Source organism: Heterodontus francisci, chromosome 4 (genome assembly GCF_036365525.1).
Source record: "Heterodontus francisci isolate sHetFra1 chromosome 4, sHetFra1.hap1, whole genome shotgun sequence".
In the NCBI taxonomy this organism is placed as follows: domain Eukaryota; kingdom Metazoa; phylum Chordata; class Chondrichthyes; order Heterodontiformes; family Heterodontidae; genus Heterodontus; species Heterodontus francisci.
In genome coordinates, this window is record NC_090374.1 from 57,502,670 (window position 1) to 57,525,844 (window position 23,175).

At 43.2% G+C, this 23,175-nt stretch overlaps 1 protein-coding gene across 1 annotated transcript in view; it reads left to right on the forward strand.

Moving 5' to 3' along the window:
* Positions 1–23,175, forward strand: part of msh3 (mutS homolog 3 (E. coli)) — a 405,607-nt gene that overhangs the window by 146,302 nt on the left and 236,130 nt on the right. Inside the window, exons 12-16 of the mRNA XM_068029606.1 lie at positions 3,187–3,296; positions 5,903–6,035; positions 14,141–14,328; positions 16,329–16,497; positions 20,880–20,944. Of these exons, the coding sequence (XP_067885707.1) occupies positions 3,187–3,296; positions 5,903–6,035; positions 14,141–14,328; positions 16,329–16,497; positions 20,880–20,944 (665 nt within the window). The remainder of the gene's footprint in view (positions 1–3,186; positions 3,297–5,902; positions 6,036–14,140; positions 14,329–16,328; positions 16,498–20,879; positions 20,945–23,175) is intronic.

Genomic DNA, 23,175 nt, shown 5'->3' on the forward strand with positions numbered 1-23,175 from the left:
GACTATTGGAGACCGTAAAGGGGTGTTGACAGGTTAGGTGCTGAGAGGATGTTTCCCCTCGTGGGGGAATCTAGAATTAGAGGCACAGTTTCAAATTAAGGAGCTCTTCCATTTAAGACAGTGATGTGGAGAAATTTCTTCTCTCAGCGGGTCGTTCGTGTTTGGAATTCTCTTCCCCAGCGAGCAGTGGAGGCTGCATCATTGAGGTTGAGCGGAGATAGGATCACTCCTAGCCAAAGAATTGAGCGACAGAAGAAGAGCCCAGCATCATGCCAAGCTCGAAATTCATTGAGGTAGGGGTGTAAGGGGATGAAGCTGTGAGGCCTTTGCTGAGGACAGATCGTTCAGTCAGAGGGTATTGTGAATACACAGTAAGGGGTGAGATTTGAAGAAGGTATGAGGTCAGAGGGAAGAAGGATCCAGAGGTTGTTGGTATCCATGAGTTGTTGAAGCTTGCAAACCTCCACACCTAAAAGGAAGATAAAATGTTTTTTGTTAAGGTGCCAAATGAGGCAAAGGATGATCTGAAAGTTATTTGTTTCCAATTTCCACCTTTCTCACCCTCACGTGGTCCATCTCCGTTTCTTCCTTTCCTCAATTTCTCTGTCTCTATTTCTGGGAAAAGATAGTCAACCAGTATTCCTAATAACCCCACCAACTCCCACAGTTACCTGGGCTGCACTTGCTCATATCCCACTTCCTGCAAGGACTTGATTCCATTCTCCCAGTTTCTCCATCTCCGTTGCGTCTGTTTGGACAATGCAACCTTCCATACTAGCGATTCCAATATGTCTTCCTTTTTCCTCAACTGAGGATTCACTCCCACTGTGGTTGACAGGGCGCTTAACTGTGTCCGACCCATTTCCTGCACTTGTGCTCTCACCCCTTCCTCTCCCTCCCAGAACCGTGACAGAATTCCCTTTGTCCTCACCTTCCATCCCACCAGCCTCCGTATTCAACGGATCATCCTCTGCCATTTCCGCCACCTCCAGTATGATGTCACCACCAAACACATCTTCCCCCTCCCCATTCACCATTACGAAGGGACAGCTCCCTCTGTGACACCCTGGTCCACTCCTCAGTCACCCCCAACACTTCTCTCTCTCCCCCCCCCCCCCCCCCCCGTCCACTTTCCTACGTCACCTTTCCATGCAAGCGCAGGAGATGCAACACCTGTCCTTTTACATATTCCATTCTCACTGTCGAGGCCCCAACACACCTTCCAGGTGAATCAGCGATTTACTTGTACTTCATTCAATTTAGTATACTTCATTTGCTGCTCGCAATATGGTCTCCTCTACACTGGGGAGACTAAATACAGACTGGGTGACCACTTTGTGGAACACCTCTGTTCAGGTCGTGCTTGCGGACTGAGCTTCCTGTTGTTTGTCATTTCAATTCTCCCCTTTGCATGCACTTTGACCTTTCAGTCCTTGGCCTGCTACAGTGTTCCAGTGAAGCTCAGTGCAAGCTCGAGGAACAACATCTCAACTTTTGACTGGGCACTTTATAGCCTTTTGGACTCAACAGTGAGTTCAATAATTTTATATCATAACCTCTGCCTCCATATTTTTCCTTTCTCGTGTGTTTTTTGCTGCTGGTTTGTTTTCTCTCCCTCCCCCCCCCCCCTTCCTTTCTTAATCCCATTATTTTGTGTTTGGATGGCTGCTATCCTGCCATTTATACCTCATCCAGACACATCTTTGTTTCTTTACTTGCCCCATCACCACTTTGTACCATGAAACCATTTGTCATTTAATTTCTCCTGCCCTCTACCCTATCACAGACCTTCCCTTTTGTTGTTCTTACCCCTCTCCCTTTCACTTGCTTAAAGCCTGATTACAATTATAACTTTTTGCCAGTTCTGATGAAAGGTTGCACAGACCTGAAATGCTAACTCTTTTTCTCTCCACAAATGCTGCCTGACCTGCTGAGTATTTCACTCAGTGGGTTCACTCGATGGATTCCTGGGTTGAGGGGAGGTTAAGTAGATTAGGCCTACATTCCCGAGACGTTGGAAGAATGCGCTGTAACCTTATTGAGATATATAAAGTTCTTGTGGTGTTCGACAGGGTAGATGCTGGGAGTTTGTTTCCCCTGGCTGGGAGTCTAGAACGAGAGGTCACAGTCTCAGAATAAGGGTTTGCCTATTTAGGACTGAGATGAACAGAAATTTCTTCACTCAAAGGGCTGTGAATCTTTAGAATTCTCTACCCCAGAGAGCTGTGGATTCTCAGTTCTTGACTATATTCAAGACAAAAATGATAGATTTTTGGATACTAGGAATCAAGGGATTTAGGGATTGTGCAGGAAGGTGGAGTTGAGGTAGAGGATCAGCCATGATCTTATTGAATGGCGGAGTTGGCTCAAAGGCCAATTGGCCTACTGCTCCTGTTTCTATTGTTATGTTCTTAATCCGGAAAGATGTATACTTTTTTTCCTCACCCCCTCCCTTTGTCTCTCCAATGTTTTTCTTCTCGTCTCTTCCAAGCATCAACCTCTTGCTGGGGATATGATTTGGTCGGCACTGGGCATCCTCTAGTACTTTGCCTAATTTACCACTATTGATGTATAAATTCTGACATTTTGTATTGGAAGACTAGTCAACATTTAAGCTTGACAGTGGAGCCTGATTTTGCCCACTCCTGACATCTACATGGTTGTGCATCCAGCAGGGGTCAGAAGTTAGCAACCAACTAATGGCAGGAGCCTGGAATGAATTGTATCATCCCAGTTATTGCCATGGTTGAGATCAATTAACTCGGGATAGACGGAGGTTCAAACCTGGGAGCTTCCTAATTTGTCTGCTTCACTCAACCACTCACTGGTTCAGCCACTCTGTCTACTCAGGAACCCCTGGTTTTGAGCCATTACCCTAGATATAAAATGCTTCCTTACTAATATTCATACTTGAACTTGTACTGTGGAGTTTGGAAAGATTAACTTTATGATGTAAATCATGATTCACCTTTCTGGAAAATGATCACTTTACATCTGCTTATCTTTTCAATTATGCACTGGAAATTCAGTCTGGTGGTGATAGTAAAATGAGGCTTGTTTATAATAAACTCAATGCAGGCTAACCAGTCAACAGTCTCTTTTAAAAAAAAAAAAAAAAATCCTGTACTATTTGTTTAAAAAAAAAATGCAAGCTGATGTCTAATTTTGTTTTCTTTTTCTTGGCAGACCACTGGCACGACAAAAGGCAGTCTACTTTGGGTCCTTGATCATGCCCAGAATTCCTTTGGAAGGCGACTTCTGAAGAAATGGGTGGCACAGCCTTTAACAAAAGCAAGGTGAGCCTCATTCTGTTTTTCCAATGCTGAGACTCTTTTTTACAGTAGGGCTGAAGCTGTGATTGAATTCTCTGCAATAAAAGTTCAAACCCAGCAGTGCTGAGCAGGTTTATGACTACCTGGGACTAATGAGAAGGATTGTGGTTGAGCTGCAGTCTCTTCAAAGGACGTACTTCTGACTTTTTTTTTCTGCGGATTGATGAATACAGCTGGATTGGTAACTTTGGAAATTAATACTGTTTTGTGTGGAGATGAGTAAACTGCAGATTAACCTTTTAACATTTTAAGGCCTACTGTTTCATGACAGCATATATTCCACACCTCATTCTAGCTGTCTGCAGTTGTCTGAAAAGGACAAAAATAGTTGGAAACAACTGTATTTTGGCAGTTTTTGATTTTCTACCTAGATCGTTTCACAAGAGGCCTATTATTTTATATTCGTAATGAACCCAATCTCTTTTCATGTTGTGTAATGCAGACCAACGATGCTTCTTTATATCAATAATTTATGTTGGTGGAATGATTTTGTTATCAGCAGTGTTTTCTAGAGGGGAAGACAACTCCAGAAGAGGCTCTTCAGCATTTCTGCATTTTTTGTCATCGCCCACATGACCTCTGTCATAGTTATATAATAATAGCAGCTTGCTTACAATTTGTACTTCATTTTTTTTTATGTAAAAAGGACTGAGAGGTGTCATTTAAGAACTGATCACTAGATGTGCCTTCCATTTCAGCCAGAGAAGTTGTGCCAATTTTTTTGACACATCAAGGAAAGCATTGTGTGTGTGCGTGTGTATATCATGCACAAAGGTGAGCTACAAAGAGAGTCACTTCATGTTTTCTCTACAAATAATGCATAATAGGCAAATGAAAGCTTGGAGAGGTCCAAATGACCAAAGATTGTATCTGTTTATTTTTGCATCTGTAGTATACAAACCAAGGATGAATAATCCATTCAAATATGGCATTTGTTTATTTAAACAATCAAATACATTTGCAAGTAGCTCTGCATTGTGCAAATTACACTGCTACCTGATCTCTCCACCCATGCATTCTGAAGGAGACGGCAATGAGGTGACAATAACAGGTGGAGTGTCAGCCGTTGGAATTGCAGCATATGTGGGTCTGTTGCTGATCAGTAGCGAACCTGGGAGCCTAAGGAGAAGAGAGATGAGGAAGCTGAGTATCAGATGTGAGGAGAGGAGAAGGGAATATGGTTAAAGCCTATGACTATGAAGATTTTATGTAAAAGAAAACAAATGGGATGTAAAGGCTGGCATCATTATCTTGGGGGTCACCATTGACTAGAAGCTTGCCTGGACCAACCAAGGACAGGCAGAGACAAGTGGCTCAGCTCTTGACCCTCAAATCCTATCCACCATTTACAAGGTACATGCTAGGAGTGTGGCAAAACACTCCCTATTCATTTGGATGGAAGCGGCTTCATCAGTACTCTTAAGTTTGACACCATCCAGGTCAAAGCAGTTTGTTGATCGGTGTCCCTGCCGCTGGACTGAATATCCATACTTGCCACGACCGACACATTGTGACTGCTGTGCGTACGATTTACAGAATGCACTGCAGCAGCTCAACAAAGTTGCTTTGACTGCACCTCCCTCCCTTGTGATCTCTATTATAGATAGGAATATGAGCAGCTATGTCGTGCAAAGACTATCACCTCTAATTCACTTGCCAGCCTGACTTGACATATATCGTTGTTCCTTCATTGTCACTAGATCAATATACTGGAATTCCCTGCTGAATAACATTGTGGGAGCACCATCAACATACGAACATATGAATTAGGAGTTGGAGTAGGCCACTCGACCCCTCGAGCCTGCTCTGCCATTCAATAAGTTCATGGCTGAACTGATTACTCCACATTTCCACCTACCCCCGATAACCTTCCACCCCCTTGTTTATCAAGACTCTATCTACCTCTGCCTTAAAAACACGAGGACTGCAGCAATTCAAAGAGAAGGTTCACTATCACCTTCTTGGGGCAAATGAAGATGAGCAATAAGATGGTCTACATTTCAAGAATTTAAGAAAAGTAGGAACTTGGAAAGGAGAAGGTCACTGGCTTGTTCCTTGCTGCTTTGTATTATGCTCTGAGTTGACAGGATGGTCATACGAACATACAAATTAGGAGCAGGAGTAGGCCAGAGATTTGTGGTGCTATTCAGCTTTAGCTTTAGTTGTTAACTTTCTTGGAACAGAAAGGCAAAGTGATCTAAATATTTTTGGGACAGGCTTTGTTGTTCGTTTTTCCTAACTGTGGTTCACTGAAAACAATCCTCCCCTAACTCCGAGCCAGATTGACCTCAAAGATGGCATATCTAATTTTTGCAGGCATGTGGGGATGTTCCTTTATGGCAGCCTCTTGGATATGTTTTCTGTGTAGTTACACTATTATTGGTAACATTAATGTCTTGTCATGATGTGATCCAGAAAACACCGGACAAATGCAGAAACATTAACTACCACCTGATTTTCTGGTTTGTCTTCACCTGAATTGATATTGCTCCATTGATCAGGATATCCCTGCTATTAGCTCATATTTTTTTTAAGCTTTCTTCTGTCCTCTCTTTTTTTTGTATTTCTAGTGAAATTAATGCTCGTTTGGATGCTGTCACTGAAATACTGTCATCAGAATCCATCGTCCTGGCAAAGACCCAAAACCTGCTGTCTAAGCTGCCTGATCTGGAGAGAGGAATCTGTAGTATTTATCACAAAAAGGTATGTGCACAATGGGCTGGATTCTATGCAGCTGGCAGGGATACTGACAGCAGGCCAGAAATGCGAGGGAAACCCAGCCTCGGCTGTTTTGGGGACCAGACCGTTAACTGCCCAGCGCTGGGTTCTATTGATTTAAGGACAGGGATCCTGCCTCCAAGAGCTCCCAGCCAATCAGAGGGCCAGCATCTCAACAGGCCCAGCAGCGCCACCTGGAGCGGTGGCGACTACTAGTACTGCAGTAGGGCTGGAACCAAGAGCAACCATGGAGCCTCGGACTGCAGGTAAGTGGGATGGGCTTGCCAGGACCAGTCAGGCAGGCCCCGGTGAGGGATGTGGGCGCAGAGGCAGCCTTTGCTGCCAGGGGCCCTCCATGGACCACAGATTGTCCAAGCAGGAGGTCCACCACCAGCCCACAGGAAGGCTGCCTGGTGATACTGGGTGGCCTCCCCCCCACATGCTGGTTAAATGCCAGTGGTGGCAGGATGAGGCCCTTAAGTGGCTCCCCTTGCCCCCCGCATCCCAGCCCATCACGAGAAGGGAATTAAATTCAGCCCAATGAGTGCACACCATTGTCAGTTCATCCTTTAGAGGAGTTTATTTCTTTGGAAAATATTGGGAGGAATTAGAAAATTTATGTGTACAAGTAACTGAGCGCAGGTGGAAGTACGTGCATTCAGCAGCAAACTGAATAAGCCTGTTTGTGTTTTTGCAACTTACTGGGATCCAGATTTGGATTAAACTCCTTGTATTTGGTGACAGGTGACAGTCAAACGTTTTGGCCTTTTTTGGGGTTGTGATGGAAAAGCCTTTCAGTTTAATATAAATGTTTTCAGCATTGCAGTTGATTTGTGCGGTTCTGGCTGTGATTGAGTTTTGTCACGAGCAACAGAAATAATGAACAGAAGTTCAGGTACACAGCACTGCCACCTATTATTTTAGACAGACTTAAATAAGAACAGAAAACTCTGGAAATACTCAGCATTTCAGGCAGCATCTGTGCAGGGAAAAAACAGATTTAACGCGCTGGATTTTAGTTCTGCAGTCAGGACCCTAACATAGGTGCATTTCCGGGTCCTGACCCTGCATTGTGTCGGCGCCTGATGCTCTATGTGATTTCTGATGAGCTGGCCAATTAGTGGCCAGGGAGCTTGCTTGCATTCCAATTAAGTTCCGGTTTCCTCCCACCTCCAAAAGACTTGCAGGTTGATAAGTAAATCGGCCATTATAAATTGCCCCTAGTATAGGTAGGTGGTAGGGGAATATAGGGACAGGTGGGGATGTGGTAGGAATATGGGATTAGTGTAGGATTAGTATAAATGGGTGGTTGATGGTCGGCACAGACTCGGTGGGCCGAAGGGCCTGTTTCAGTGCTATATCTCTAAATAAATAAATAAATAAGGACGGCAGACAGGCTCCCAAGGCAAGAGAGCCAATTGGGGGCCTCCAGCCCTGAGTTTGGCAGCCCCATCGTCTGAGTTGGGCACTGTCGAAGCAAGTGAGAGTTTCCAATTTAAAAAATGAGCTTATAAAAACTGTCCACAGCTGCCAGACTGCCGTTGTGGAGGAGCAACTCGTCACTGCCATTATAACTATTTCTTACCCTCCCCGCCAGTCGGCTGCTTCCTTTCGTTAGCCATGTTTTGGCCTCGGCAGTGATCCCACATGCCAATTGGAAAATTTCAGTCAGCCTCAGGAGAGGTGTCTTATTCTGCCTTTTAAGTGGCCTAATTGGCTACCTGCCACTTGTGGGTGGGTAGCTGTTGCCCCCCCACCCCTGAACCAGCCTCTTCAAAAATTGCCCGGAGGCAGAACCATGGCAGGAAAGCGGCACACTGACTGGCACTAGGATTTTGTGGGTCTGCCCGTCTCTAGCCCCCCCGCTTCATCCAGTAAAAATATTTCAGGTCGATGATCTTTCGTCACCTTACACAGACTTGTTAGTGGCAGAGATCGGGGTACAAAATAATAAATTAGTAAATAAGCAAATTTTACAAAATCATAATGTTGAACCCATTTAATTAATTTCAGTTTTATGCTACAAAGTCCTTTCATTTTGTACCTTTTATTTGCTCCTTATATAAGCAGTATACCCAAATCATGAATTAAGAAGTAAATGAAGCTGGAAGACATCTTTATTCAGACAAATTTAACCAAAATTAATAAGAGGTGATGTGGTTCATGTTTCATGTCAAACAGGAATTATGCAATGTAATTCACTTCTCGTTGACCTGCTTCAAATCCAAGATGCAAACCAGTGTAGAATTGCTCTTAGAGTTCGGCAATGCAAATACTGATGAAGCTGTTTGTTTCCTAAAAGCTGCTTTGTGTAATGCAGCATATGAGTAACTGTCAACATAACTGTATGCCCTTTCATGGGACATTATAAAAATTGAATAGAATTAATTCTACCTCAGTAGTGTTTCATCTGCTGAATCCAAGACCCTATCAGAACCAGAATTGCCCTAGAAAATATCTGACTACGACACCAGTGTTTGCAAAACTTAAGCAGTTCCTGTTGCACGATATGCAGTCACTGCCTGCAAGGGCTTGTCTGCAAGGGATCCACAGATACTCTTTAATTGCCCAAGTACCATTTATATGATGTGAAGCCCACCCACTGAAGGATGTGGAATTGCTTGAATGAAGGGGATATTCTGTGTATTACCTGTAGAAATATTTTATCTTACTTTGACCTTTCACCATTGTCCCTTTTGTCATTTAATCTCTTCTGCCTTCCACCCTATCACTGACCTCCCCTTTGTTCTATTTTCCATCCTTTCACTTGCTTAAAACATATCGACAGTGTGTTGGTTCACAGGAAGAGTTTAAAGTTGATAAGGAGAAGGTCAACATAGAAACATAGAAAATAGGAGCAGGAGTAGGCAGTTTGGCCCTTCGAGCCTGCTCTGCCATTCATTATGATCATGGCTGATCATCCAACTCAGTAACCTGTTCCTGCTTTCCCCCCATATCCTTTGATCCCTTTTGACCCAAGAGCTATAGAAACATAGAAGGTATTGCATAGGCTAATTGTACTTAAAGTTGATAAACCCACCAGGACCGGATGAGTTGCATCCAAAGATACTGAGGGAAGTGTGAGTGGAAATTGCATAGGAACTGGCCATAATTTTCCAGTGTTCCTTAAATTTCGGGGTGTGCCAGAGGACTGGAGAATTGCAAATGTTACACCCTTGTTCAAAAAAGGGTGTAAAGATAAGCAACTACAGGTCGGTCAGTTTAACCTCAGTGATGAGAAAGCTTCTAGAAATGATAATTTGGGACATTAATAGTCACTTGGGCCAATGGGGATTAATTAAAGCAAGGCAGCATGGATTTGTGAAGGGCAAATCGTGTTTAACGAACTTGCTGGAGTTTTTGGATGAGGTTAAAAAAGAGCGTTGATGAGGGTAATGTTAGTGTTGTGTACCTGGACTTCCAAAAAATCATTTGATAAAGTGCCACACAACAGACTTGTGAGCAAAGTTATAGGTCATGGAATAAAAGGGACAGTAGCAAAATGGATACAAAATTGGCTGAGTGACAGCAAACAGAGACTAGTGGTTAATGGATGTTTTTTGGACTGGAGGACGGTTTGTAGTGGTGTTCACCAAGGGTCGGTGTTAGGACCTTTGCTAGTCCTCATATGTGTTAATGTCCTAGACCTTAGGGCGGCACAGTGGCGCAATGGTTAGCACCGCAGCCTCACAGCTCCAGCGACCTGGGTTCAGTTCTGGGTACTGCCTGTGCGGAGTTTCCAAGTTCTCCCTGTGACTGCGTGGGTTTCCGCCGGGTGCTCTGGTTTCCTCCCACAGCCAAAGACTTGCAGGTTGATGGGTAAATTGGCCATTGTAAATTGCCCCTAGTGTAGGTAGGTGGTAGGAGAATTGTGGGGATGTGGTAGGGAATATGGGATTAATGTAGGATTAGTATAAGTTGTTGGTCGGCACAGACTCGGTGGGCAGAAGGGCCTGTTTCAGTGCTGTATCTCTCTATGACTTGGTGTACAGGACACAATTGATGATACAAAATTTGGAAGCATTGTGAACAGTGAGGAGGATAGTGTAGAACTTCAAAAGGACATAGACAAGTTGGTGGAATGGGTGGACAAGTGGCAGATGAAATTTAATGCAGAGAAGTATGTAGTGATTTATTTTGGTAGGAAGAACACGGAAAGACAATATAAAATAAAAGGTACAATTCTAAAGGGGTGCAGGAGCAGAGGGACTTGAGTGTAAATGTGCATAAATCATTGAAGATGGCAGGACATGTTGAGAGAGCGGTAATAAAGCATACAGTATCCTGGGCTTTATTAATAGGGGCATAGAGTACAAGAGCAAGGAAGTTATGTTGAATTTGTATAAGACTAGTTCTGCCTCAGCTGGAGTATTGTGTCCAGTTCTGGGCACCACACTTTAGGAAAGAGGTGAAGGCATTAGAGAGAGTGCAGAACAATTCACGAGAATTGTTCCAGGGATGAGGAACTTCAGTTATGAAGATCGATTGGAGAAGTTGGGACTGTTTTCCTTGAAGAGAAGGCGGAGAGGAGATTTGATAGAGGTATTCAAAATCATGAGGGGTCTGCACAGAGTAGGTAGGGAAAAGCTTTTCCCTATCAGTGGAAGGGTTTAGAACGAGAGGGCACAGGTTTAAGGTAATTGGCAAAAGATTTTTCACACAGCAGATGGCTAGGTTCTGGAATGCACTACCTGAAAGTGTGATGGAGGTAGGTTCAATTGAAGCACTCGAGGGAATTGGATTATCAGAAAAGGAAGAATGTGCAGGGCTACAGGGAAAAGGCAGGGGAGTGGCACTAGGTAAATTGCTTTTCCAGAGAACCAGCACAGATACGATGGGCTGCATGGCCTCCTTCTTTGCTGTAGTGATTCTGTGAAGAATGGATACCTGGGAGAGAGATTGATGAGTGAGCAGCATCTGTTGAGCTGTACTTCCAACAAGAAGAAAGCAATCGAAAAAGAGGAAAGATAATATACTTGCACTAGTTCCTGTAATTGTAGTGGTTCCTTTAGTTTAATGCTTAAGATATTCAGATATCTCATAAAGGACGGCGAGGGGAGCACCATAAAGTCTTGTTCCAACTGTGGCTCAGATGATAGCACCCTTGCTCTGTGAAGGTTGTGAGTTCAAGCCCCACTCTAGAGATATAAGTGAAAGGCACAAGAGAAAGTAATGGGAGTCGGCCATGTGGCCAATTGAGCTTGCTCTGCCATTCATTGTCATGGCTGAATTTCTACAAGTCCACTTTCCTGCTGTATGCCTGTTGTTATACTCCAGAAAGCCAGTTGGTTAAGGATATAACTGGAGTCAATCTTTACACAGTTTGACGAGCATTTATTCATACAGTTACAGATAACAAGCAAGTACCTCTAAACCCAACCTCCACAGTTGCAGTCTGTGTGTATATATAAGAGGCACAAGTGAAACCCCAGTTAATGGCCATCACCAGCATACAATTAAACAAATTAATATGCAGTTAACACCCATATCCCTTTATTCCTTTAGTGCCCAAAAAACAATCAAGCAAGCAAGCAATCAATCTCAGTCTTGAATATACTCATCGATAGAGCATCCACAACCCTTTAGGGTATAGAATTCCAAAAATTCACAACTATTTGTGAAGAAATTTCTCCTCATCTCAGTCCTAAATGGCTGTCTTCTTATCCCGAGACTGTGACTCCTAGTTCTAGATTCTTCAGCCAGAGGAAGCAGGCTGTCATCATCTACCCTGTCAAGCCCACTAAGATATAGGCCCATTCTGCTCAATCTTTTCTCATATGACAACCCTGTCTGTCAAACTCCAGAAAGCTTGTAATGGAAGTATAATTCTCGAGCCTATCTTTACACAGTTTCACATTTATTGTACAGAGAAAAAGGATTGCAAACATGTAGCTCCTCACTCAAAACCCTCTACCAGTCTCAGTAAGTGTCTGCTTATAAGTGCTCAAGACCCCAGTTAATACCCTCCACCTGCATATAATCAAACAATTGATACACAATTAACAGATGAACACTCGCCTCAGGAATTAATCTCATGAACCTTTGTTGCACCTCCCCTAAGGTAAGTATATCTTTCCTTAGGCAAAGAGACAAGAACTGTATGCAGTACTTTAGGTGTGATCTCGCCAAAGCCTTATATAATGGTAGGAAGACGCCTTACTCTTATGCTCCAATCCCCTTGCAATAAAGGCTAACATACCATTTTCCTTCCTAATTGCTTGCTGTACCTTTTTATGTATATTAACTTGCTGTGATTTGTGTGCAAGGACCCCAAATCCCTTTGAATTACTAGACCCTCGTCGTCTTTTAAAAAAAAAAAAATCCGCTTTTCCATTCTTCATTACAAAGTGGATAATTTCACATTTCCGCACGTATTATTGAGTGGGGGAGTGGGACTGACTGGATAACTCCTCGGAGAGCCTACATGGACCCGATGGGCCGAATGGCTGCCTCCTGTGCCTAAATGACTGGCTGTATTATGCTTCACCTGTCACCTTCTTACTCAGTCACTTAACGAGTCTATATCCCTTTGCAGTTAGTTTGCATCTTCGTCAGAGCTTTTCCACTCAGCTTTGTAAATGGAAGTGGCTGAATTTACTGATTCTTCAATTATTCCCCACTCCTAGCTTCTTTCCCTATGGGAAGTTGCATAGCAGTTGCCCTGCACCCAGTCCAAAATACAGCCAAGGTCAGCAACTTGTGACTAATCGCCACCATAATTCGTCTGCAAGACTCGCTAGTCACTGTGTAACAATGGTGTAATCAAACTTTTTTAAAGCAAGCTATTTCCTATGGTTCTATAGTAACGCATAGGTGGTGAATTCTTGCTATACCATATTAACATATGGGTGTGTTTAATAGATCGTATGACATTTCTGTAGCTGTTATCTTAGCAGATATAATCTTTTTTTTTAAACTGCATAAAACCTTTTGTTAAAACAGAAGCCAGAGAAGTTCTGTAGGGATACATTCAGATGCCTAAGTGTGATTTCACCTCATGTAACTTTTGGGGCTGCATTTTCGGGCTCTGCTGAGGGCAGGAATGGAGGTAGACAGGACCCCAAGACACCAATGTTGGCCAGTGTGTCGGTTTCCCGCCACCCACCATTTTTGCCAAGGTGGGTTCAAGGCCGGCAGGGCTACCCGCCCCCACAAGGTAGGCAGCCAATTAAGTTCATTAAGAGACTTGTTCTGGGCACTTAAAGGAGACCAACTGGAATTTTCCAGTTGGCCTGCAGTTTCCTGCATTGGCGGGGCACAGTTTAACTGCCTGGAGATGGGCACGACTTGGGGGTGGGGGACTGGCTCCAGGCAGGCCTAGAGGCCCTATCTACCTGCCTGCCTGATTACAGGTGCAGCCGAAGCTCCCCCACTGGTGGTACCCTGGCTTCAACATCTGTTATTTTACTTAGTTTGAAAAAAGGTGCTGAGAGGGTGCCTTTCTGTTACCCTCTCTTGCAGGCTGCTGCTCCTTTCAAGCTACGAGGCCTCTGATTGGCCCTCTAGCTTTGAGAGCCTACCCAGCACCCTTAATTGGACAGGGAACCTGTGTTCATGCCGGTTAAGTGGGTGGGGGGGAGGGGGATGTCTCTGTGCAAATCCCAAAGAGTGACTGTTTCCCCTTGGGGGTTGAGGGGGGTAGTTTGCGACCTGGAAACAGTCCCGACTTCTGTTATCCACCCCGATGCAAAAATCCAGCCCGCGAATGTCTAAATTCAGCTGTTTTAAAATGTAATTTTATTTTAAACTTACGCTATTCAAAATATTCAATTGGGTGCCCAGTGCGGTGATTGCTAATTGTTATCAGATGTCACGTATTGCCTCTGGCCAAAACACTAGTCTCCCATACTGCCTTTTCTTGAGAGCAGCAAAATGGGATAACAGTCTGCTTACAGGCTGTGGGGCGAGTGGATTTTTATTTCTTGCAGGTTATTTTTCCCTTGGGTATGAATCTGTGTTCAGTACAAAATTAAACGGGGCTCTTTTTGATTCTGGTGCTGATTGAAGGCCACAGTACGCTATCCAGGCAAAGCACTGCAACTAAACCCATGTTTCTCAAAGTTCTTAACCAGTGACTTCTTGTGTTCTAGTGCTCCACGTGGGAGTTCTACCAGTTGGTCCGCACTTTATCAAATTTGGAGGTGGGTTTCCAGGCGCTGCTTCCAGCTGCTGAGGCCCAGTTAAGTTCATCCCTTCTTCGTAGTATTCTGTTGGAGCTACCACATCTGCTGGACCCTGTGCACCATTATTTGAAGATTTTGGATGAAAGTGCAGCCAAGTATGTTCAGTTGGAAAGATTCCATACGTGTAATTTAGTACTTGCAACCTTATTGTTGAATTAACCTGTTTCTTTATTGAGAGTATTGAGCATGAGGAAAAGTGCAATTTTTAAAAAAATACTTTGATTCTGTCTTTTGAGTAGAAATTGGATCTTATTTTGCTGCTTTTTCAGGCAGTAAACAGAGGCAAATAGGACCAGTTTTACAGGGCTATGTCCCGCGCCACAGACACTGTTGAAATACATCACATCTCATATTGCTCTTTCTGACAGCACAACAATGCTGAGGGCCCCAACTGTCCTTAATTGCCCCTTGCATATTCTCCTTTACCCCCACCCTTCCAACTAAGATTTATCTGAGGGACACTTCCAGCGAGGCAAACAGCCCAAGTTGGTTTGTGGAAAACCGGAGAGCTGCTCCTGGAAGCACCACAGGCACCAGCAGCTCACTTTGGGCCAGCCTTGAGCTTCCCGGATCGGTGTGTGCCGTTAGTCAAGCACCCGAAAATTAGACATGCAAGTTCCCCCACTTTTGTAATGTTTATATAGTCTAGAAGCATTGGTAAATAAAATATATTCTATCAGTGCTATTTTGGTTAGTCTAATTTCACTAAGATGTACCTTCCTGAGTTTGTCAATAAGGCTTGTTGTTGAAGTGGGGTGGATAAAGCTTTGTCCTGCGCCTGGGCATGCTGTATCTGATTGGAAGTGCTTTATTTCAACAATCGGCCCAACAACCGAAGGGTGTTCATTTTCTTGGCACTGACTGCTATGTACATTGCGTGTACAAGCCTGTATCTTGCCTCTCACTAAAGTCCTGCTCACCCATCTGCCTGTCCTCACTAGTTTGCACTGGTCTCTGTTCAACCATTTAAAAAAAATTTGTTCATGGGATATGGGCGTCATTGGCAAGGCCAGCATTTATTACCCATCCCTTATTGCCCTTGAGAAGGTGGTGATGCCACCTTGAAGCAGTGCACCTAATTGAATTTAAGATCATTTAAAAATCCCTCCATTGGCCTTGCCCTACTTTAACTTTACATCTTCTCCAGCCTTGCATTCCCTCCTGTGCCATCTGTTCCTCAGTGCATTCCCCTCCCTCATTGCCACAGAGACCAGCCCCCTCAATCTTATTCCCTGGAAATCCATCCCCAAACCCTTCTACCTCCCTACCTTCCACTTTCAATGTCTTCTCAAAAACCCTCTCTTCAACCTTTCGTTAGTGAAGGTTGGTCCTAATGGGATGCTTTTTCAGCCTATTGTGGTCTAGGGATTTGAGGATTGACATGATCAGGGCAGCTCAGAAGATGAATTTTACAAAGCCATTCAATCAATGATAACACTTTGATATCTATCTGCAGCAATGGTACAGCTCATACCAAGAGAATGTGACTTACACACAATGCTGCAAGAGTTAATATAACAACTTCACTGCCAGTAATAAAATGCAGAAATTCTTTCATTTTCTTTTTCACTTAACATTTTTTTTTTTTTTTTTAGATAAACACACATCTTGCCAAGGCTGCCATTTTGGATGTAGGGTGGAAATTTGCTGCTTTGCTTTCTTTTCTCTTCCTCCCCACCCGTACAATCTCTTGATCTGATTGTTTTTCCAAAATAACCCTGGCTCAGTTTCCTTCACAACAAAAGGCCAAAAATATTAATCTCAATCCTGCGTTTGGCCTCTAATAACTTTAAATTGGCAGTGAACCAGCTAGTACACTACTTTTTTAAAAAAACAATGTGACTACAATGGAAATTTAAAATTGGATTAATCATGGTCAGAATAAGTTACATTTTGTTCATTTTAAAATAAATTCCTTTTGAGTATCCCTCTTTGTGACCTGAGCACTGGTAAGGTTACTGTAAACAGAAAACCATTGATGTGCAGGATTTTACACAACAGTGAAATTCAGTGTTTGATGCATTTTCCATGTGTTTCACTGGTGTTGAACGAAAATGGCTACATTGTCATAGCTTGTGTCTGCTCATCTTTGCAGGGCAGGTGATAAGACGCAGCTCTTTACGGACTTCACTGAGTTCCCAAGAATTCAGCTGCGAAAGCAGGAGATTCAGGATGTGCTTTCCCAACTGCAAGAGCATCGCAGGGAGATCCGATTGATTCTGAGAAAACCGTCTTTAGATTATATAACAGTTTCGGGGCAAGAGGTAAACTGAGCTCGTTTTAATCAGGGCGAAAGATTTTGCTGATTATTTTAAATGAATCCACTGAGGATGAAGTTGTGTTTTGCAGCATGCGTTTGCAAACTAAATATGAAGAATGATGAGGCCACATTTTAGACAAGTAACGTAATTTGGGGGTGGCGCAGTGGTTAGCACCGCAGCCTCACAGCTCCAGCGACCCGGGTTCGATTCTGGGTACTGCCTGTGCGGAGTTTGCATGTTCTCCCTGTGACCGTGTGGATTTCCGCCGGGTGCTCCGGTTTCCTCCCACAGCCAAAGACTTGCAGGTTGATAGGTAAATTGGCCATTATATATTGCACCTAGTGTAGGTAGGTGGTAGGGGAATTGAGGGGATGTGGTAGGAATATGGGATTAATGTAGGATTAGTATAAATGGGTGGTTGATGGTCGGCACAGACTTGGTGGGCCGAAGGGCCTGTTTCAGTGCTGTATCTCTAAAATGAAAAAAAAAAATTTCTAGAAAAAGGCCCACAATCATCATCGCAAGGTAACGAGGAATGGGCGATAAATGGAGCCACTAGCATCACTCCAGAACAAAGATATTTAAAACATCTGGCTGTCATCCTGATCTGTCTAAATCATTGCTTGTTGTTTTCTTCTTGGAGGCACTGAGCAAATTACATCAATTATGCTCAGACAGTCAAGGTCAGCAGAACCTCAAAATGCTATTACAGTAATTTTGACATCTGTTTTGCGTAATGCATACCATGTGGTAGTATATTCTGATAAGGGTCAGGACGTTTTGCCTTGAGGATCTTCTGTCTTCTAGTACTGCTTGTTTAGACAGCAGGCTGAATTTTACAACGGGCTTCGGGATCCCAGTGTTGGGACCAAATGGGGGACCCGAATCCATGCTTGCTGGAAGCCCGCCCACTGACGCAATCTTCCTGGAGATGTCCTGCTAATTGGCTGCCTCCACATTCGCTGTGCTGCTAAGGACAGCAGGCAGGCTCTGTGCTGTTGGCTTGCTCCACAGCCTCACCAGCCAAGGCGGGAGAGCGCTGCTGAGGCAGGTTGGGGACTGTGAGGGTGCCTCAAAACATGGACGCGCCTTCGGAGGAATTCATGAAATTAAATGATAATGACTGAAGCTGCTAAATCCCTCGGAGAAGAGGGGAAACCCCTTTGGAGGATTAGTTTGGTCTGTGGGAGTGGCCTTTCATCCTCGAGCGCCATCATTGGGTCACGAAGTTTCATGCTTCGATGGACGCCCCCCCCCCCCCCCCAAGCTGCCACAGGGAGGCCATCTCCATTCATCTGGTGTCTCCACTCTCAGCAGGGTGGGGGGCTGCTCCTATAGTAGCAAAATGCCGGCAAGGCCCCAGAATTGCCCGAATTGGGGCTTTAATCATCTTAATTGGCTGCCTGCCTCTGTGATGCGAGCTGCTGATCCAGTTCCTTGTCACCCTGGGAAACACTCCTGGGGGCGGGATTGTGTCGGGCAGGGGGTGGGGTGGTGGGCAAGGGCGGCAGTATGCCAATGCAGCTCCCCTCTATTTTCCCGATGCCTCCTTTCTATTTTCCCGATGCCTCCTCTCTGGGGCTGGGAATATCCAGCCCAGTCAGTGCACTGGTGTGTTTACTTTCTTGATCTCTGCTGTCCATGTGACAGTAATGTGGTAGGGGATTGTGGAAGTTATAGTCCAGTTACTGATGGTTTTACTGGAATTTTGTATGTGCGAAATTATTCTGTTTCTGTACTTTGCAGAAAATACTTAAAACAAATAGCATGCTTTTCAGCAAACTTGAAAGTTGGAATACTTATCAATTCTAACTCACTTCAAAATGACGTATGAATTATTCATTTGATATCGTATCTGTTCTGCTTTTGTTCCTTTAAACAATATTCTTTCCTAATGATGGTTAGAGAGCTTTTTGCTATCTTAAGTAAAATCAAATAAAGCAACAGTCATGAACACACAGCATATGAATGCAATTTCAAAGAATGCACAACTTCCTTGGATATTATGATAAGTGTTGCAACAATCTGCCAACAAAGGTAAACATACTGGCTTTATGTAAAATACTGTTGGATGCTGTGGTGAGAGTGTTGATGTGCAGGGGAAGTGAGGTTTGAGTGGTGTAAGCGCAAAATATAATCACATGCAAAAATGCTTCAGATCTGTTATTGTTTGGTACAGTGTGACTGGAGCATAAGGATTTTGCAAACTGCTGCCTTGAATTGCTACAGTCCGTGTGGTGTGCTGGCCTTGCCAACGATGCCCACGTCTTGAGAATGAATTAAGAAACAAATTTCATAACAAAACTACTGAGAAATTCATACTGGTATTGTTTCATATGGAGTGCACATGCACTCTTCATAGGAACATTTAGCTAAGTTCAGAGAGAGTTAACTGCACGTTTGCAGAGCTAAGGCTGAGAGATCCCAAGGTTGGCGACCTGTTAGCACAGTCCATCCTACCAATTGGGGGCTTTGGCTTTCAGAGATATTTGTAGCCAAATGGGAAAAATCTCACCCCTCGGTGATAGGTCTGCACCATGCCCTTCTAGGCCTCATTAATGAGTCAGACTGGCTGGTCAATCACCAAGTATTCCCAAGCGCTGAAAAGTTGCCTATCTTGGGTATCTGATTAGAATACAGTGAGTCAAGTTGGTTGCGAATGGTTCCCTGTTGTGTCCTCGTAACATTCTTCAAAGCATTCAATGCAATTCTTTCACAACATTTAATAATAAAAGTTCACATTGTTTGTGGTTATGAGCATGTTTGAGAAGCTGGCTGCTCAAAGCTTAAGCCAGATGAAGCCAAATGTTTACATGCTAATTGATTGTAATGATCAGCCAGGCTCCTCGGCCAGAAAGTATATCTTGCTTCTGAACTTGACTGAGTTCTGAAAGCAGATTTTAAAACCAATAGTATGTAGTGTGGATTAATATTATTCATACTGTATAGATGTTTCTATTGTATAATATGTGGCAAAGAGCCCATTTAGGTTCGTATTTCTGTTGAGAATAAATCACCAATTGTTTCTGCTCTCCCTGAGGCATTCACCCCTTGTTGGACGACAGTTTCATGGATATTGGGCATTGCCTGGTACAGTTGCCCAAGTTAGCCTTAGCAGTGGGTATTGGCAGACTATTTGACTGTGTCCTTTTGATGTCTGTATATACACACATTCCAGTAGGGTAGTTTGGAAGGTGATCTGGAGTGACAATCCTGAATTATTTTTTCTTATTCCTCCTCCCTAGTCCTGGGATATTGAAGCCAATTGTAGCACTGCACTTCTGTCTAGCTAATTTAAGCAAACTCATCATGGATTAGGAATTTAAACTGGGTCCTTCTGGTCTGTGTAGTTTCGTTGTGTTTTCCCCACCATGCTTATACTTCATGATTTATTTTCACAGTTCTATTGTCCTCACCTCTTTCATCATTCCACATCTCAAAGAGACCGCCTTCAACCTATGCACCATCTCCAATTTTAAAACCGGAATTGCAACTCCAATGTTGTATCAAATCAGTTTTAAATGGTGTCTGGGAAATCGAAGGAAATCATTGAACTTCTTGGATTTCCTGGGCATTTTTAAAAGTTAGCTGCAGCTAATTTAAGTGATAAATTCAGATGCTGTTGTCGATGGCCTCTACATACAAGAATACAAGAACAGAAAAACAAAAGAAATAGGAGCTGAAGTAGACCCTCTGGCTCATCGAGCCTGCTCCGCTATTCAGAACGATTATGGCTGATCTTGGGCTTCAATTGCACTTTCCTGCCCGCTCCCCCATGTCCCTTGATTCCCTGCAAGACCAAAAATCTGTCTATCCCAGCCTTATGTGTGTTCAATGATGGAGCATCCACAACCTTCTGGGGTAGAGAATTCCAAAGATTCACAACCCTTTGAGTGTAGTAATTTCTCCTCATCTCAGTCCTGAATGATTGGCCCCTTATCCTGAGACTGTGCCCCCGTGTTCTAGATTCCCCGACAGTGGAAACGATCTCACAGCTTCTACCCTATCAAGCCCTTTCAGAATCTTGTATGTCCCAATTAGATCACCCCTCATTTTTGTAAACTGCAGAGAATATAGGCCCAATTTACTCAGCTTCTCATCATATTTAAGTTTTACATGCTTTGACAGGACTGTGACTGTGTGTCTGTACATATCCACACGTGCAGATCTCTCCTGAAAGGAGAATTGAAGATCCAACTGGTCAGTGTAAATAGGGTTCTGATCTGAGAACAATAACACATTGTAAATTCAGCACTAACTGTGATACAGAAACCATCTGAAACTGGCTAAATTATAGTGCTAGTTGGGAAGGAAGTGACAGTTTCCATTGCACTATTGTTCCACAACATCAGTATGATTTCTAATAATCCTGTTTTATCTTCCAGTTTCTGATAGAAGTCAAAAGCTCTCTGCTGTCTATCATTCCAACTGACTGGACACAAATTTCCAGGTATGTATAAAGCAATTCTAATTTATTGCTGCTGTTTAGAAATAGAACATTTTGCCCTTCCACTAATAGATAATTTAAAGACCTAGAAGGTTGATCATCACAACTATTGATTCAGAATAGAACTAAACAAGAATGTGGATTTATTTTAGTATATAATCAAATCCTCATGCCCTCTCAAAGCACTTTACAACAACGGATTACTTTTTGAAGTAATGTTACTGTTACCGTAACTGTTATGTAGGTGAATGCAATGGTCATTTTATGTACAGCAAGGTTCCACAAACAGCAAATGAATGAATGATCAGCTATTCTGTTTTTGATATTGTTTGAGGATTGAATGTTAGCCAAGGCACCAGGAGAACTCCCTGCTCCTCTTCACATAGTACCATAGAATCTTTTACAATTTTCTAAGCTGACAAACCTGGTTTAATATCTAATCTGAAAGGCAACATCTGAGACAGTGCAGGGCTCCCTCAGTATTGCACTATGTCTGCCAATGGTATGTGCTCAAGCCAAGCTGACATTATACAAAGTAGGTATGATTTAGGATGTTGTCATTTGGAAGAGCTGATAAGAAGAAGGAGCAGCAGTTGACTTTGAAGAAAAGTAGGATATCCTTTGACCCTTGTCCCTTTTGTTCAACACTGCTGTAGTAATTCTGTCCCATGGTAATGAAAGGCTTAAAGCATCATTTTGTACATTTTTACTTGAAAGAATCATCAAACTGGGTCACTGTTTAGGTTAGTCAATTGAAACACCCCTTTTCTAAGGCCTATTTCTGTTTCCATTCCATGGCCCGGAGTTTTCTCCTTGGGCACAACTTGGAGGTTAAACCTGCAAAAGCGTCCAATGTTGGGCTCATTTTATTGATATGAAGTTATGCATCTGTACCTTCCCAATCTCAGAATATGCCTGAACTTTAAAAGGGGCATTAATCGGTGTAAGCAATCAGATCCCAAGAAAAGCACCGAATCCACAACATATATTTCTTCTTTAAGTATGAAAATTTAACTCATTTAATCCTTAATGTACAGCATGTTTAGAAACCAGCAATCTGAGAAGTGCTTCCATTTTTAATGTGACTTACACTTATGGCATAAAAATCCATTCAAGGAAACAGAAATTTCAAAGCAGGTCTCAGTGAGCCTAACTTTGAACAAAAAATGCTCAAAAATTTGCAATGAAATACCAGAAGAATTACTTTCTTTCCTGCAGTGCTTGAAAATCTGATTGTAGCATTGAGACCCCCCCTTTGTATAAGTGAAATTGGAGCATACTCAAATTTGAGTTGGGGGCACAGACAGTTTTGTGGGCAGAGATTTGTTTGGACAAAGAGTTTGATGGACGTATGTAAAAGATCAAGGAGATTTGGGCATATTGTGGTCATGCATATAACTCGCCCAAATTTCTGTAATTTTTAAAATCGCCGTAATTGATTTGCGCCCAGGTTACACATGGCGCAAATGCAGAAGAGACTTCCAGGATCGTGTATTTTTCCCTTTTAACTATGTTGCTCATCAATTTTTACATGCCACATTAAGGAACTGGTGCAATGAAAGTATGCCACAAGCAGCAATTTTTTTTATTCTTTCATGGAATTTGTGTGTCACTGGCAAGGCCAGCATTTGTTGCCCAACCCTAATGGCCCTTGACAACTAAGTGGCTTGCTAGGCCATTTCAGAGGGCAGTTAAAAGTCAAACACCTTGCTGTGGGTCTGGAGTCCCATGTAGGCCAGACCAGGTAAGGACGGAAGATTTCCTTCCCTAAAGGACATTACTGAACCAGATGGTTTTTTACAACAATTGATAGTTTCATGGCTGAGACTGGCTTTCAATTCCAGATTTTTATTAATTAATTGAACTTAAATTCCACCAGCTGCCATGGTTGGATTTGAACCCATGACCCCAGGGCATTATCATGGGCCTCTGGATTACTAGTTCAGTGACATTACCACTACACCACCGTTTTCCCTTAAAGGGAAACATTACAATGGATGGGAAAAGTATAATTTAAAACTAAAAGTAAGTATTTTACCTGCCCCTAGCTCCTTTCTCCCCCCCCCCCCCCCCCCACACACACAAAAAAAAAGGATTAGGAAGAATCCTGAGAGGGAATCTTCTCTATTTAATGAAAGCAAAGTACTGCGGATGCTGGAAATCTGAAATAAAAACAGAAAATGCCGGAAATACTCAGCATCTGTGGAGAGAGAAACAGAGTTAATGTATCAGAT